This window comes from Gallus gallus, chromosome 19, assembly GCF_016699485.2.
Source record: "Gallus gallus isolate bGalGal1 chromosome 19, bGalGal1.mat.broiler.GRCg7b, whole genome shotgun sequence".
Taxonomy (NCBI): domain Eukaryota; kingdom Metazoa; phylum Chordata; class Aves; order Galliformes; family Phasianidae; genus Gallus; species Gallus gallus.
In genome coordinates, this window is record NC_052550.1 from 300734 (window position 1) to 312226 (window position 11493).

The 11493-nt window shown below is 63.5% G+C and overlaps 2 protein-coding genes and 1 long non-coding RNA gene across 4 annotated transcripts in view; all 3 read right to left on the reverse strand.

The window, feature by feature from the left end:
* LOC121107229 (borealin-like) overlaps positions 1-3749 on the reverse strand; it is a 5084-nt gene extending 1335 nt beyond the window's left edge. Inside the window, exons 1-5 of the mRNA XM_040650302.2 lie at positions 3599-3749; positions 3408-3536; positions 1915-1984; positions 1199-1328; positions 360-647 (exon numbers count right to left, since the gene is read on the reverse strand). Coding sequence (XP_040506236.2) covers positions 360-647; positions 1199-1328; positions 1915-1984; positions 3408-3536; positions 3599-3680 — 699 coding nt within the window. The 5' untranslated portion in view covers positions 3681-3749. The remainder of the gene's footprint in view (positions 1-359; positions 648-1198; positions 1329-1914; positions 1985-3407; positions 3537-3598) is intronic.
* LOC124417308 lies at positions 2085-3350 on the reverse strand. Its single transcript, XR_006931804.1, has 2 exons — positions 3070-3350; positions 2085-2983 (listed from the first exon to the last, which is right to left on the reverse strand). It is a non-coding gene; the product is annotated as an uncharacterized LOC124417308 (long non-coding RNA).
* A 2116-nt stretch (positions 3750-5865) lies between the features above and the next one.
* Positions 5866-11274, reverse strand: LOC121107228 (outer dense fiber protein 3-like). 2 transcript variants are annotated; one of them, XM_046902493.1, is made up of 9 exons: positions 11124-11274; positions 10933-11061; positions 9130-10539; positions 8729-8858; positions 7975-8175; positions 7467-7568; positions 7002-7123; positions 6693-6833; positions 5866-6138 (listed from the first exon to the last, which is right to left on the reverse strand). In XM_046902493.1, exons 4-9 carry the CDS (start codon positions 8844-8846, stop codon positions 6055-6057), a joined length of 768 nt encoding a protein of 255 aa, XP_046758449.1. In that variant the 5' UTR covers positions 8847-8858; positions 9130-10539; positions 10933-11061; positions 11124-11274; the 3' UTR covers positions 5866-6054. The 2 variants fall into 2 exon arrangements, with proteins under 2 accessions (XP_046758449.1, XP_040506234.1); XM_040650300.2 differs by lacking the exon at positions 11124-11274 and having other exon boundaries at positions 9130-9505; positions 10933-11062.
* Between the last annotated feature and the right edge of the window lie 219 nt (positions 11275-11493).

Consider the following 11493-nt stretch of genomic DNA (forward strand, 5'->3'; position numbering starts at 1 on the left):
GAAGACGTGCCTGTTGGCTGCCTCGGTGCGTTAGTCACCTGGGGCGGAAGAGAAGAGGAGAACAGCCGTGAAGCGCCGGTCTTCTTCTTCTGCAACCGCACAGGCACTGTCCCGAGGAAAGGGTCTTTCTCGAAGAGCTGCAGAATTGCCGCTGGGGGACACAGGCAGCACGCGGGACGCTCTTCTGTGCCCCGCCGCTATGCCCTGCCTTGCTGTCCCTCCCGTCAGCCCCCTGCCGCTTGTTTCTTTTTGGACACGGGGTCCTTGTGCCCTCGGCCCGTGGCCCCTGGGCAGCTGTCCTTCTCCGAGGGCGTTTATCGCTGCTCAGAGCGGTTTGCGTTCTCTCAAAAAAGACCTACAGCTCCATCAGGGCGCGAGCTGGCCCCGGGCAAACGCGCCGCCCGCGTCGTCTTGTCTGGGTGAAGTGCTGCACAAGTGGTACTCACTTGGTCCGGAGTGACGGTGGTCTTCGTCGCGGGTCGTCCCCGGAGCTGGGGCGCCCGGAGCCACGTACTTCCCGTTCCTGGTGATGGCGGGCTCCACAAAGTAGCAGGGACCTGGCCCGCAGCTCCCTGCCGCAGGCGGTTTGGTCCCTCTAAACGTGTAGGCGGGGGCACGGGCTTTGGTGGGGCTGTGGCCCACATAACCTAGGAGGAAAGCAGAAGAGAGCACACCCCTGTGCAGCTGCACGTCTCACTCCGTTGGAACAGGCGCAGTTAGGCGCCGGGCCCTGGCCCCGACATTCCCTTCCCGCGTGACTTCTTCCTCCAAGAGCCCTGGAGGCGAGCTGTGCCGGGCCTCGGAGCGCACAAGAGTCAGTCCTGAGTGCAAACGGCTGCCGAGTGCCTTGCAAAGTCACCGCAAAAAGACAGCGGAGTTTTGGCCAGCACGCTGCCTGTACCCGCACCACGCGTGCAGGCACTCCACAGCGAGAGCCCCCTAAGGGTCAATTGTTCTGCTGAAGACCCCGTAACGCCTCTCTACAGCTGCAAAGCTGAGTCTGCGCTGGCCAGAAGCGGGCCCCTTTTTCCCCGGGCCACAAGGAGCAGCGCCAGCGGCACCCGCCTTCCTCGGCCAGGCCTGGCTCGCGGCTGCGCCAGGGAGCCAGGAGGCTCTGACAGAACGGGGAAAGGCTCGGGAGCTGCTCTGCCCCGCCATGTCCCCGGTGCGCCTCACGCCCTGGGGATGGTGGCTGTACCTGTTGTCCCCGGGATGGAGTACTGGGGCCCGGGGCTGGGGAACTGGGCCGAGATGAGGCCGCGTGGGCGATGAGGTCTCCAGGTCCCCACCCAGGCTCCGTCCATGCTGGCAGGCATGTGCCTCCAAACCTAAAGGCAAGAACAGAGGAGTTACTGACGGGCTGCCCCAACAGAGGCCGCAGGTGAGCTTTGCTTCCCGCCCCCCGCGTCTCCTCTGCTCAGCCGCAAGCTGTCCGCCACGTGGCTTGCAGCTCCTGAGCCGAAGGGCCGGCAGCAGTTTCTCCTTCTCCCGCTCACTGCCAGTCCTGCCAGTCTCGTGCTGCATGCCCCTCGCGCACACCGGAGCTCAGCCCGCACCCTGCAGCTGGGCTCTGCAGCCTGACGTGTGCAGGAGCTCTCCCTCACCTCTCTGTCTGAGCCTTGGAGGACGAGCGCGATGAGGCTGAGCTAGTCTGCTGCTGGGGCTGCTCTCAGGCACAGGGCACGGCGAGCGGCTGCGGGCAGCACAGCTCACAAATGAGGCGCCTGGAGCCAGCGGCCAGCTGTCCTTGGGGAGGGCCCGGCGTCGTCATGGCAATGCATTGTGACAGCACACGGGCTCCGGGTGATGTCATCTGTGCTGTGACATCTCCTGGCTGGCCTGGAGCCACGCCCGCCACGCCTTTTCGGCCTCGCACCCCAACCAGTACAAAGCCGTAGCGCACGCTGCCGACACCTGCAGATGGACTGAGCTCTCACTTCTAGCCACGTGCCGCCCGGGGCTCCTGAGGCTCGGTCAGCGTCACCTGCAAGGGAGAGATTACGTTACTTCGAACCTACTGAACATTTCTGAGAATGACACTCTGTTCTTTGGAGCTCTGTGTGTATATATGTATATAAAAATAAATATACGAGAGCCCTAAAAGCACAGCTGGGACACCCGTCTGGTGTTCGTATACAACGCGGCACAGTTTGAGCCTCAGAAGTTACTTCAAAGTCCCGAGGGTGCTAATGCTTTCATTCCCTCCACTGCTTCTTCCCAGGGAATCTGTCAATGGGCAGAGAGATGTTTTCACGGGTTCCCTCCTCCCACCCTTCTCCTTTTCTCCCCCTCAAAGTTTCTGGAACGTTCAAACCAACAGAATCCCGTTGTTCACATTGCCACGTCTTCAGAACGTGCTTTTCACTATCAGTATCGGTCGGGGATCTTCCCCAAAGCTGCGTAACGTTGAGAGGCAGAGGGTGTGGAGGAACTCAGGAGAAAACTTAGAGAAGTGGACGCTCCCGGTGTCACGGAACTCCCCTCCCAAACTCCCGCAGAACCCTGAAAGCTCAGGCAGCTATTGAGGAGAGGAAGCTTGCGGCCCCAGCAGGCCTACCTACGGAGGCACCGATTATTTGGGGCCTGGCTTAAGAGCACATGAGGGAGTTTGAGGAGCTGCTTCGTAAACGATCAGCACTGAAGCGCAGCTCCTTTTAGCACCCTGACTACCAGTTCAAAGTGGACGTTTAAAGGAAAGGTCCCCTCCACACGACGTGCTTCTGATGCTACTTGCAGTAAGCGGCTGGTGGTGATTCCACCACGGGCTCAGAGGGGAAACCCCGATCATCCAGCAATTCTGGAAGGGATCTGGGAGGTCTCTTCCAACCTTAGCGAGCCCGTGAAATTAAGCAGGCCTGGCAAGCCAGGCAAGGAGCAGCGCGAGCACGCAAGCCCTGCGGGGGACACCACAGGATCTCCTCCTGCTAAGTCTTAACGCAGCAGCTGCGTGCGTAACCCGCGCTATCGCAGCAGCGCTCCTCTCCTGCGGATGCACAAAGCCTTCGGCTCGTCTCCTACACGAACACACAAGGCAAGAGGGAAAGGTTCCCATTTGTGCTGGATACCTACCGTCACCGCCTCCTCCACGACTTTCTGGCTTCCCCCTTTAGCTACAAAGAAGATATTTCCTTTGGAAGCGTCACTCCGGCACGTCGCCGGGACAGCTCCCGCAACACACGCAGGTGCGCCGTAACGCCGCCGCAGCAGCGGGCAGCGCACAGCAGGCGTTCCGGCGGCGAGCGAGCGGCCCCGGGCAGAGGGGGCGGCGCACCCGCCCGCGCCCACCCGCGTCCTGCTCGCGCGAGCCCCGCGCGCCGCGTCCCACCGCTCCTCAGCGACGGCCTCCGAGCGCCGCTTCAGGGGAAGCCCGCCCCGCCCGCGCCCGCGCCCGCGCCCCCCGCCGGTACCGAAGAACTCCAGCCAGTTCATCTCGCGGAGCGCCGCGGGCAGCCGGAGGAGCTCCACGTCGTACAGGTTCTCCATCTCCTTGACCAGGCGCTCCCCGTTCGTCCGCAGCTGCTCGACCCGGCTCCTCACTGCGGGGACGGACACGGCGTCGGACGCGGCCCGGGCCTCGGCGCGCCCGCCCGCGGCCTACCCTCCCGGTCGAAGTCCTTCAGGAAGGCGCTCAGCTTCCTGCCGCGCGCGCCCGCGGCCGCCTTCCTGCGGGCAGGAGCCATGAGGGCCGAGGAACGGCGCGAGCGCACCGAGCCCCGCTCCTGCTCCCGCACGGCGCCACAGCACCGCCCGCGCCGCGTTCAACCGCCGCCCGACGCGCGCCTGCTGTCCAATCAGAGCTCCGCGAGCGGCGGCGCAGCCAATCGGCACCCGGCGCGGTGTGATGACGCACGGCGCGGCGACCGCCCCGGGCCGCTGTGCTGCGCCTGGCCGAGGAGCGAGCGGCGGAGCCGGGCCTGAGCGAGCTGCTGCGGCGCGGGCCGCGCTGCCCGTCGTTGGCCGACGCGCTGGAGGGCCTGCGGGACGCGGAGCCTTACTACCGGCACCTGCACCGTCCCGGGGCGGGGCGGGGCGGGGCGGGGCTCCCCGGCCAGGGCTGCGGCTGCGGCTGCGGCTGCGTGCAAGGAGGAGTTTTGGGAGGCCACTCAAAGATGTCAAATCGGGGATTCCAAACACTGTGCGCTGTGCTTCTGAGCGCTGCGTTGGCTTCCATCGCCCCGGTACGCTGAAGGAATAAGCGTGGCTTACAGTGGTAGTTCCGGAGGTCCGCGTACCCAGTCTTGGTACTGGCCGAGCTCCAGTCTGAACGGAAGCCCTTCAGAGCAACGTGGCATTAGGACTCATGGCATCATAGAATGGCCGGGGTTGAAAAGGCCCACCACGATCACCTAGTTCCAACCCCCTGCTATGTGCAGGGTCGCCAACCGCCAGCCCAGGCTGCCCAGAGCCACATCCAGCCGCATCCCCCTGAATGCCTCCAGGGACGGGGCATCCACAACCTCCTTGGGCACCCTGCTCCAGTGCGTCACCACCCTCGGGGTGAAAAACTTCTTCCTCCTCATATCTAACCTAAACCTCCCCTGCCTCAGTTGAAAACCATTCCCCCTTGTCCTATCGCTACCCATCCTCGTAAGCAGCCGTTCCCCGTCCTGTTTATACGCTCCCTTCAAGTATTGGAAGGCCACAGTGAGGTCCCCCCGGAGCCTTCTCTCCTGCGAGCTCAACAGGCCCAGTTCCCTCAACCTTTCTTCATAGGAGAGGTGCTCCAGCCCTCTGCTCATCCTAGTGGTCCTGCTCTGGACCCGTTCCACGATCGCTTCTTGTGCTGGGGGCCCCAGGCCTGGGCGCAGTACTGCGGATGGGGCCTCGCAAGAGCCGAGTAGAGGGGGACAATCACCTCCTCTCCCTGCTGGCCACCCCTTTCTTAGTGCAGCCCAGAGCACCGTTGGCCTTCCGGGCTGCAGGCGCGCACTGCTGGCTCACGTCCAGCTTCTCGTCCACCAGGACCCCCGGGTCCTTCTCCGCAGGGCTGCTCTCAAGGAGCTCTTCCCCCACTCTGAAGCGGGCATTCTTTTCTTATGGCGCTGACGCATGGGGGATCGCTCTACGCCCAACTGCGCGCAAAAGAGCTTCAGCTGATGCGTGGTCTCTTGTGTCGTGCATGTCAAGGTTTTCCCAGACGGCACGCACGTACTCAGTACTTTCCCTGACATCACTAACGTAGGGTTCTGCGTCCTTGCACGTGCTCGGTCTTTCTGTGGTGGCGGTCCTAATCGGTGCCTCCGACCTTCGATGGTCTTCCACGATCGCTCTCCTCCGCATTGGTGAGCACCAGGTCTAGTAATGCTTCGCCTCTGGCCGATCTGTCCGATACCCGGAGCAGGATGTTATCATCAACAGGCTGCAGCAGTTCTCCTGGATTGCTTGCAGCTCACCTTGCTCTTTTCCCTGCATATAGCTGGGTGGTTGAAATCCTCCTTCCGGAGGAGAGCTTGGAGCATGACGGCCCTTGTAGCTGAAGCCAGGCGGCCTCATCAGCGGGCCGGGGTAGCGCTCTTCACCTCTGTCAGTACGGCGGTGGACGCACCGGCGAGGGCCGAGAACCTGTGCCCCTTCGGGGGAATCCCCGGGGGCGTCTGGTGCATCACTCGGGCAGATATGGCAAGAAAGCGAAAATCTACCTGATGGCGCTGGAAGGGCGGCACTGCCCGCGGCCGGCCTCCCTTTGCTATTTGCTTCGTTTCTTCTTCGCTTCAGCACGCGGGGCAGACATAAGGAATGCAAATGACTGATAAAGCAAGCATCAGCCGTTTCCAACGTTAGAAATGTTGTTAGAAAGAAAGGCTTCAGGAAGCGGTGGCGCATTCTCCCGTGGGCATCGGTGAGGACAAAGGAGTGACAAGCAAGTATACATAAAGGTACATTTTATTAACGACTTACTCCTATCGCTGGCATCCAACAGTAAAATGGGCAAAAGCCCAACCCGAGGCACGAGGCAGGGAAATGGAATCAAAGGGAAACCGGCAGATGGTCGCTCTCTCTTCCCCTCCCCTTCCGTTCCAGGAAAGGAAACCAGGCCTTCCAGGCTTTGCTGTTTCACTCCACGATGAGAGGGGTTGTGTAGAGGGAATGCCGGATTCCAAACGTGGATGCAGGCGCCTGGGGCTTGATCAGCGTCACCTGGAAGGGCGAAAAGGAAAGGGCAGGTCAGCGAGGGCCCTTCTCTCCTCTGCTGCCCTCGCTCCCTGCTGTCCCGCACCCCTTCCGATCCCAGACAAGTCCCTGGTGCCTCTCCGGGCAGGGCTGAACGCCAGCGCAAAGCCGGTGCAGCTCCCTGCTGGAGCAGAGCTGGCTCGGGGAGGTGGGCTTACGGGCACCTCCTGTCTCGGAGCGGGCCGGGTGTGCAGCTGGGAGCTCGCAGCTAACTCTCTCTCCTATGCTGGGGGCATGCTGCTTGGAGCCCTTCTGAGCTGCGTCCCCCAGAAGAGCTTGGGAAGGACCAGCGCGTCCCATTGAAGGGAAAAGGAGCAGAGGGAGGAAAAGCTGCGTGCTGTGCTGTCCCTCCCTCCCTCCCTCTGCTCGCAGGTGGCACGAGGGCAGGGGGCAGGCCTGCTGTCCTGCACTTGGTCCCTGCGGCCAGGAGCTCTTGGGCTGGAGGAAGCCTCAGGGGAAGGGGGAGAGGCGTGAAGGCCGCGCTTGTGAAACAGAGGGGAAGAGCTGAGCAGCTGCCTTACCCGGCCTACGCTGTAGTCTGCCGGCCCGGGCTTCGCTGCTTTGCCCTCTCCAGCTTTTGGTCGGGCTGCCATCGTGTACGCGGGCGCCCTGGTCTTGTAGGCATCCACAGGCACTTTGGGGAGCGCCGCAGGACCCGGAGTCTGCAAGAGAGTCACGACCATACAGGGCTGGGGTCACATTCAAGGCTCTCTCTTTCCCCGGCAGTCTGCGTTAAGCAAAGTTGCAGCAGGCTTGGAAGCCCCTGTGGGCACAGGGGGAGCAGCCCAGGTTCGGATGCTAACGCGGAAAAGAGGAGCGGCAGAGCTCACCTTGGCAAGGTCTTCGTCAAACCGACCTCGCTGGCTCCTTCCCCTCACAGAGTAGCAGGGGCTGGCCGATGTGTAGACTGTGTTGGGCCCCATCAGCCTGGGCAGCGTGTAGGTGCCAGGACCTGCAGGAGGAGCAGCAGAGAGCGTGTGCGCGAGGGGCTGGAGGAGACGGAAGCAGCAGAGAGGGGCAGCCTGCCCAGCCTGCTGGTGGGAGCAGGAGGGAGGTCTCGCCCCTCTGCCAGTTCCTCCCTCTACTCTGGCACTGGGCCAGCGCCAGCAGCTCCGAGCTGAGCAGCCGCAGCCGCTGCGGGCCCAGAGGTGTTGGTCGTGCAAGAAAGCTTGCGGCCCCAGCGCCGCGTCCTGCCGCGCAGGCTGTGCAGTAGGGCCCGCTGCTGGTGCTGAGCAGCAGCCCGTCCCTGCGGGATGCTCAGGCTGAAGGGTCTGCCTTTGCCAGGGTCAGCGTACCTGGAGGGTGGTCTGTCCGGAGGGGCTCCCGCCGGAAGGCCATGGACTGCACCGGTGGGCACTTGAAGACGTGCCTGTTGGCTGCCTCGGTGCGGTAGTCACCTGGGGCGGAAGAGAAGAGGAAGAAAGCCGTGAAGCGCCGGTCTTCTTCTTCTGCAACCGCACAGGCACTGTCCCGAGGAAAGGGTCTTCTCAAAGAGCTGCAGAATTGCCGCTGGGGGACACAGGCAGCACGCGGGGACGCTCTTCTGTGCCCCGCCGCTATGCCCTGCCTTGCTGTCCCTCCCGTCAGCCCCCTGCCGCTTGTTCTTTTTGGACACGGGGTCCTTGTGCCCTCGGCCCGTGGCCCTGGGCAGCTGTCCTTCTCCGAGGGCGTTTATTCGCTGCTCAGAGCGGTTTGCGTTCTCTCAAAAAAGACCTACAGCTCCATCAGGGCGCGAGCTGGCCCCGGGCAAACGCGCCGCCCGCTCGTCTTGTCTGGGTGAAGTGCTGCACAAGTGGTACTCACTTGGTCCGGGAGTGACGGTGGTCTTCGTCGCGGGTCGTCCCCGGAGCTGGGCGCCCGGAGCCACGTACTTCCCGTTCCTGGTGATGGCGGGCTCCACAAAGTAGCAGGGACCTGGCCCGCAGCTCCCTGCCGCAGGCGGTTTGGTCCCTCTAAACGTGTAGGCGGGGGCACGGGCTTTGGTGGGGCTGTGGCCCACATAACCTAGGAGGAAAAGCAGAAGAGAGCACACCCCTGTGCAGCTGCACGTCTCAAGCTCCGTTGGAACAGGCGCAGTTAGGCGCCGGGCCCTGGCCCCGACATTCCCTTCCCGCGTGACTTCTTCCTCCAAGAGCCCTGGAGGCGAGCTGTGCCGGGCCTCGGAGCGCACAAGAGTCAGTCCCTGAGTGCAAACGGCTGCGCGAGTGCCTTGCAAAGTCACCGCAAAAAGACAGCGGAGTTTTGGCCAGCACGCTGCCTGTACCCGCACCACGCGTGCAGGCACTCCACAGCGAGAGCCCCCTAAGGGTCAATTGTTCTGCAAGACCCGTAACGCCTCTCTACAGCTGCAAAGCTGAGTCTGCGCTGGCCAGAAGCGGGCCCCTTTTTCCCCGGGCCACAAGGAGCAGCGCCAGCGGCACCGGCCTTCCTCGGCCAGGCCTGGCTCGCGGCTGCGCCAGGGAGCCAGGAGGCTCTGACAGAACGGGGAAAGGCTCGGGAGCTGCTCTGCCCCGCCATGTCCCCGGTGCGCCTCACGCCCTGGGGATGGTGGCTGTACCTGTTGTCCCCGGGATGGAGTACTGGGGCCCGGGGCTGGGGAACTGGGCCGAGATGAGGCCGCGTGGGCGATGAGGTCTCCAGGTCCCCACCCAGGCTCCGTCCATGCTGGCAGGCATGTGCCTCCAAACCTAAAGGCAAGAACAGAGGAGTTACTGACGGGCTGCCCCAACAGAGGCCGCAGGTGAGCTTTGCTTCCCGCCCCCCGCGTCTCCTCTGCTCAGCCGCAAGCTGTCCGCCACGTGGCTTGCAGCTCCTGAGCCGGAAGGGCCGGCAGCAGTTTCTCCCGCTCACTGCCAGTCCTGCCAGTCTCGTGCTGCATGCCCCTCGCGCACACCGGAGCTCAGCCCGCACCCTGCAGCTGGGCTCTGCAGCCTGACGTGTGCAGGAGCTCTCCCTCACCTCTCTGAGCCTTGGAGGACGAGCGCGATGAGGCTGAGCTAGTCTGCTGCTGGGGCTGCTCTCAGGCACAGGGCACGGCGAGCGGCTGCGGGCAGCACAGCTCACAAATGAGGCGCCTGGAGCCAGCGGCCAGCTGTCCTTGGGGAGGGCCCGGCGTCGTCATGGCAATGCATTGTGACAGCACACGGGCTCCGGGTGATGTCATCTGTGCTGTGACATCTCCTGGCTGGCCTGGAGCCACGCCCGCCACGCCTTTTCGGCCTCGCACCCCAACCAGTACAAAGCCGTAGCGCACGCTGCCGACACCTGCAGATGGACTGAGCTCTCACTTCTAGCCACGTGCCGCCCGGGGCTCCTGAGGCTCGGTCAGCGTCACCTGCAAGGGAGAGATTACGTTACTTCGAACCTACTGGAACATTTCTGAGAATGACACTCTGTTCTTTGGAGCTCTGTGTGTATATATGTATATATAAAAATAAATATACGAGAGCCCTAAAAGCACAGCTGGGACACCCGTCTGGTGTTCGTATACAACGCGGCACAGTTTGAGCCTCAGAAGTTACTTCAAAGTCCCGAGGGTGCTAATGCTTTCATTCCCTCCACTGCCTTCTTCCCAGGGAATCTGTCAATGGGCAGAGAGATGTTTTCACGGGTTCCCTCCTCCCACCCTTCTCCTTTTCTCCCCCTCAAAGTTTCTGGAACGTTCAAACCAACAGAATCCCGTTGTTCACATTGCCACGTCTTCAGAACGTGCTTTTCACTATCAGTATCGGTCGGGGATCTTCCCCAAAGCTGCGTAACGTTGAGAGGCAGAGGGTGTGGAGGAACTCAGGAGAAAACTTAGAGAAGTGGACGCTCCCGGTGTCACGGAACTCCCCTCCCAAACTCCCGCAGAACCCTGAAAGCTCAGGCAGCTATTGAGGAGAGGAAGCTTGCGGCCCCAGCAGGCCTACCTACGGAGGCACCGATTATTTGGGGCCTGGCTTAAGAGCACATGAGGGAGTTTGAGGAGCTGCTTCGTAAACGATCAGCACTGAAGCGCAGCTCCTTTTAGCACCCTGACTACCAGTTCAAAGTGGACGTTTAAAGGAAAGGTCCCCTCCACACGACGTGCTTCTGATGCTACTTGCAGTAAGCGGCTGGTGGTGATTCCACCACGGGCTCAGAGGGGAAACCCCGATCATCCAGCAATTCTGGAAGGGATCTGGGAGGTCTCTTCCAACCTTAGCGAGCCCGTGAAATTAAGCAGGCCTGGCAAGCCAGGCAAGGAGCAGCGCGAGCACGCAAGCCCTGCGGGGGACACCACAGGATCTCCTCCTGCTAAGTCTTAACGCAGCAGCTGCGTGCGTAACCCGCGCTATCGCAGCAGCGCTCCTCTCCTGCGGATGCACAAAGCCTTCGGCTCGTCTCCTACACGAACACACAAGGCAAGAGGGAAAGGTTCCCATTTGTGCTGGATACCTACCATCACCGCCTCCTCCACGACTTTCTGGCTTCCCCCTTTAGCTACAAAGAAGATATTTCCTTTGGAAGCGTCACTCCGGCACGTCGCCGGGACAGCTCCCGCAACACACGCAGGTGCGCCGTAACGCCGCCGCAGCAGCGGGCAGCGCACAGCAGGCGTTCCGGCGGCGAGCGAGCGGCCCCGGGCAGAGGGGGCGGCGCACCCGCCCGCGCCCACCCGCGTCCTGCTCGCGCGAGCCCCGCGCGCCGCGTCCCACCGCTCCTCAGCGACGGCCTCCGAGCGCCGCTTCAGGGGAAGCCCGCCCCGCCCGCGCCCGCGCCCGCGCCCCTCGCCGGTACCGAAGAACTCCAGCCAGTTCATCTCGCGGAGCGCCGCGGGCAGCCGGAGGAGCTCCACGTCGTACAGGTTCTCCATCTCCTTGACCAGGCGCTCCCCGTTCGTCCGCAGCTGCTCGACCCGGCTCCTCACTGCGGGGACGGACACGGCGTCGGACGCGGCCCGGGCCTCGGCGCGCCCGCCCGCGGCCTACCCTCCCGGTCGAAGTCCTTCAGGAAGGCGCTCAGCTTCCTGCCGCGCGCGCCCGCGGCCGCCTTCCTGCGGGCAGGAGCCATGAGGGCCGAGGAACGGCGCGAGCGCACCGAGCCCCGCTCCTGCTCCCGCACGGCGCCACAGCACCGCCCGCGCCGCGTTCAAAACCGCCGCCCGACGCGCGCCTGCTGTCCAATCAGAGCTCCGCGAGCGGCGGCGCAGCCAATCGGCACCCGGCGCGGTGTGATGACGCACGGCGCGGCGACCGCCCCCGGGCCGCTGTGCTGCGCCTGGCCGAGGAGCGAGCGGCGGAGCCGGGCCTGAGCGAGCTGCTGCGGCGCGGGCCCGCGCTGCCCGTCGTTGGCCGACGC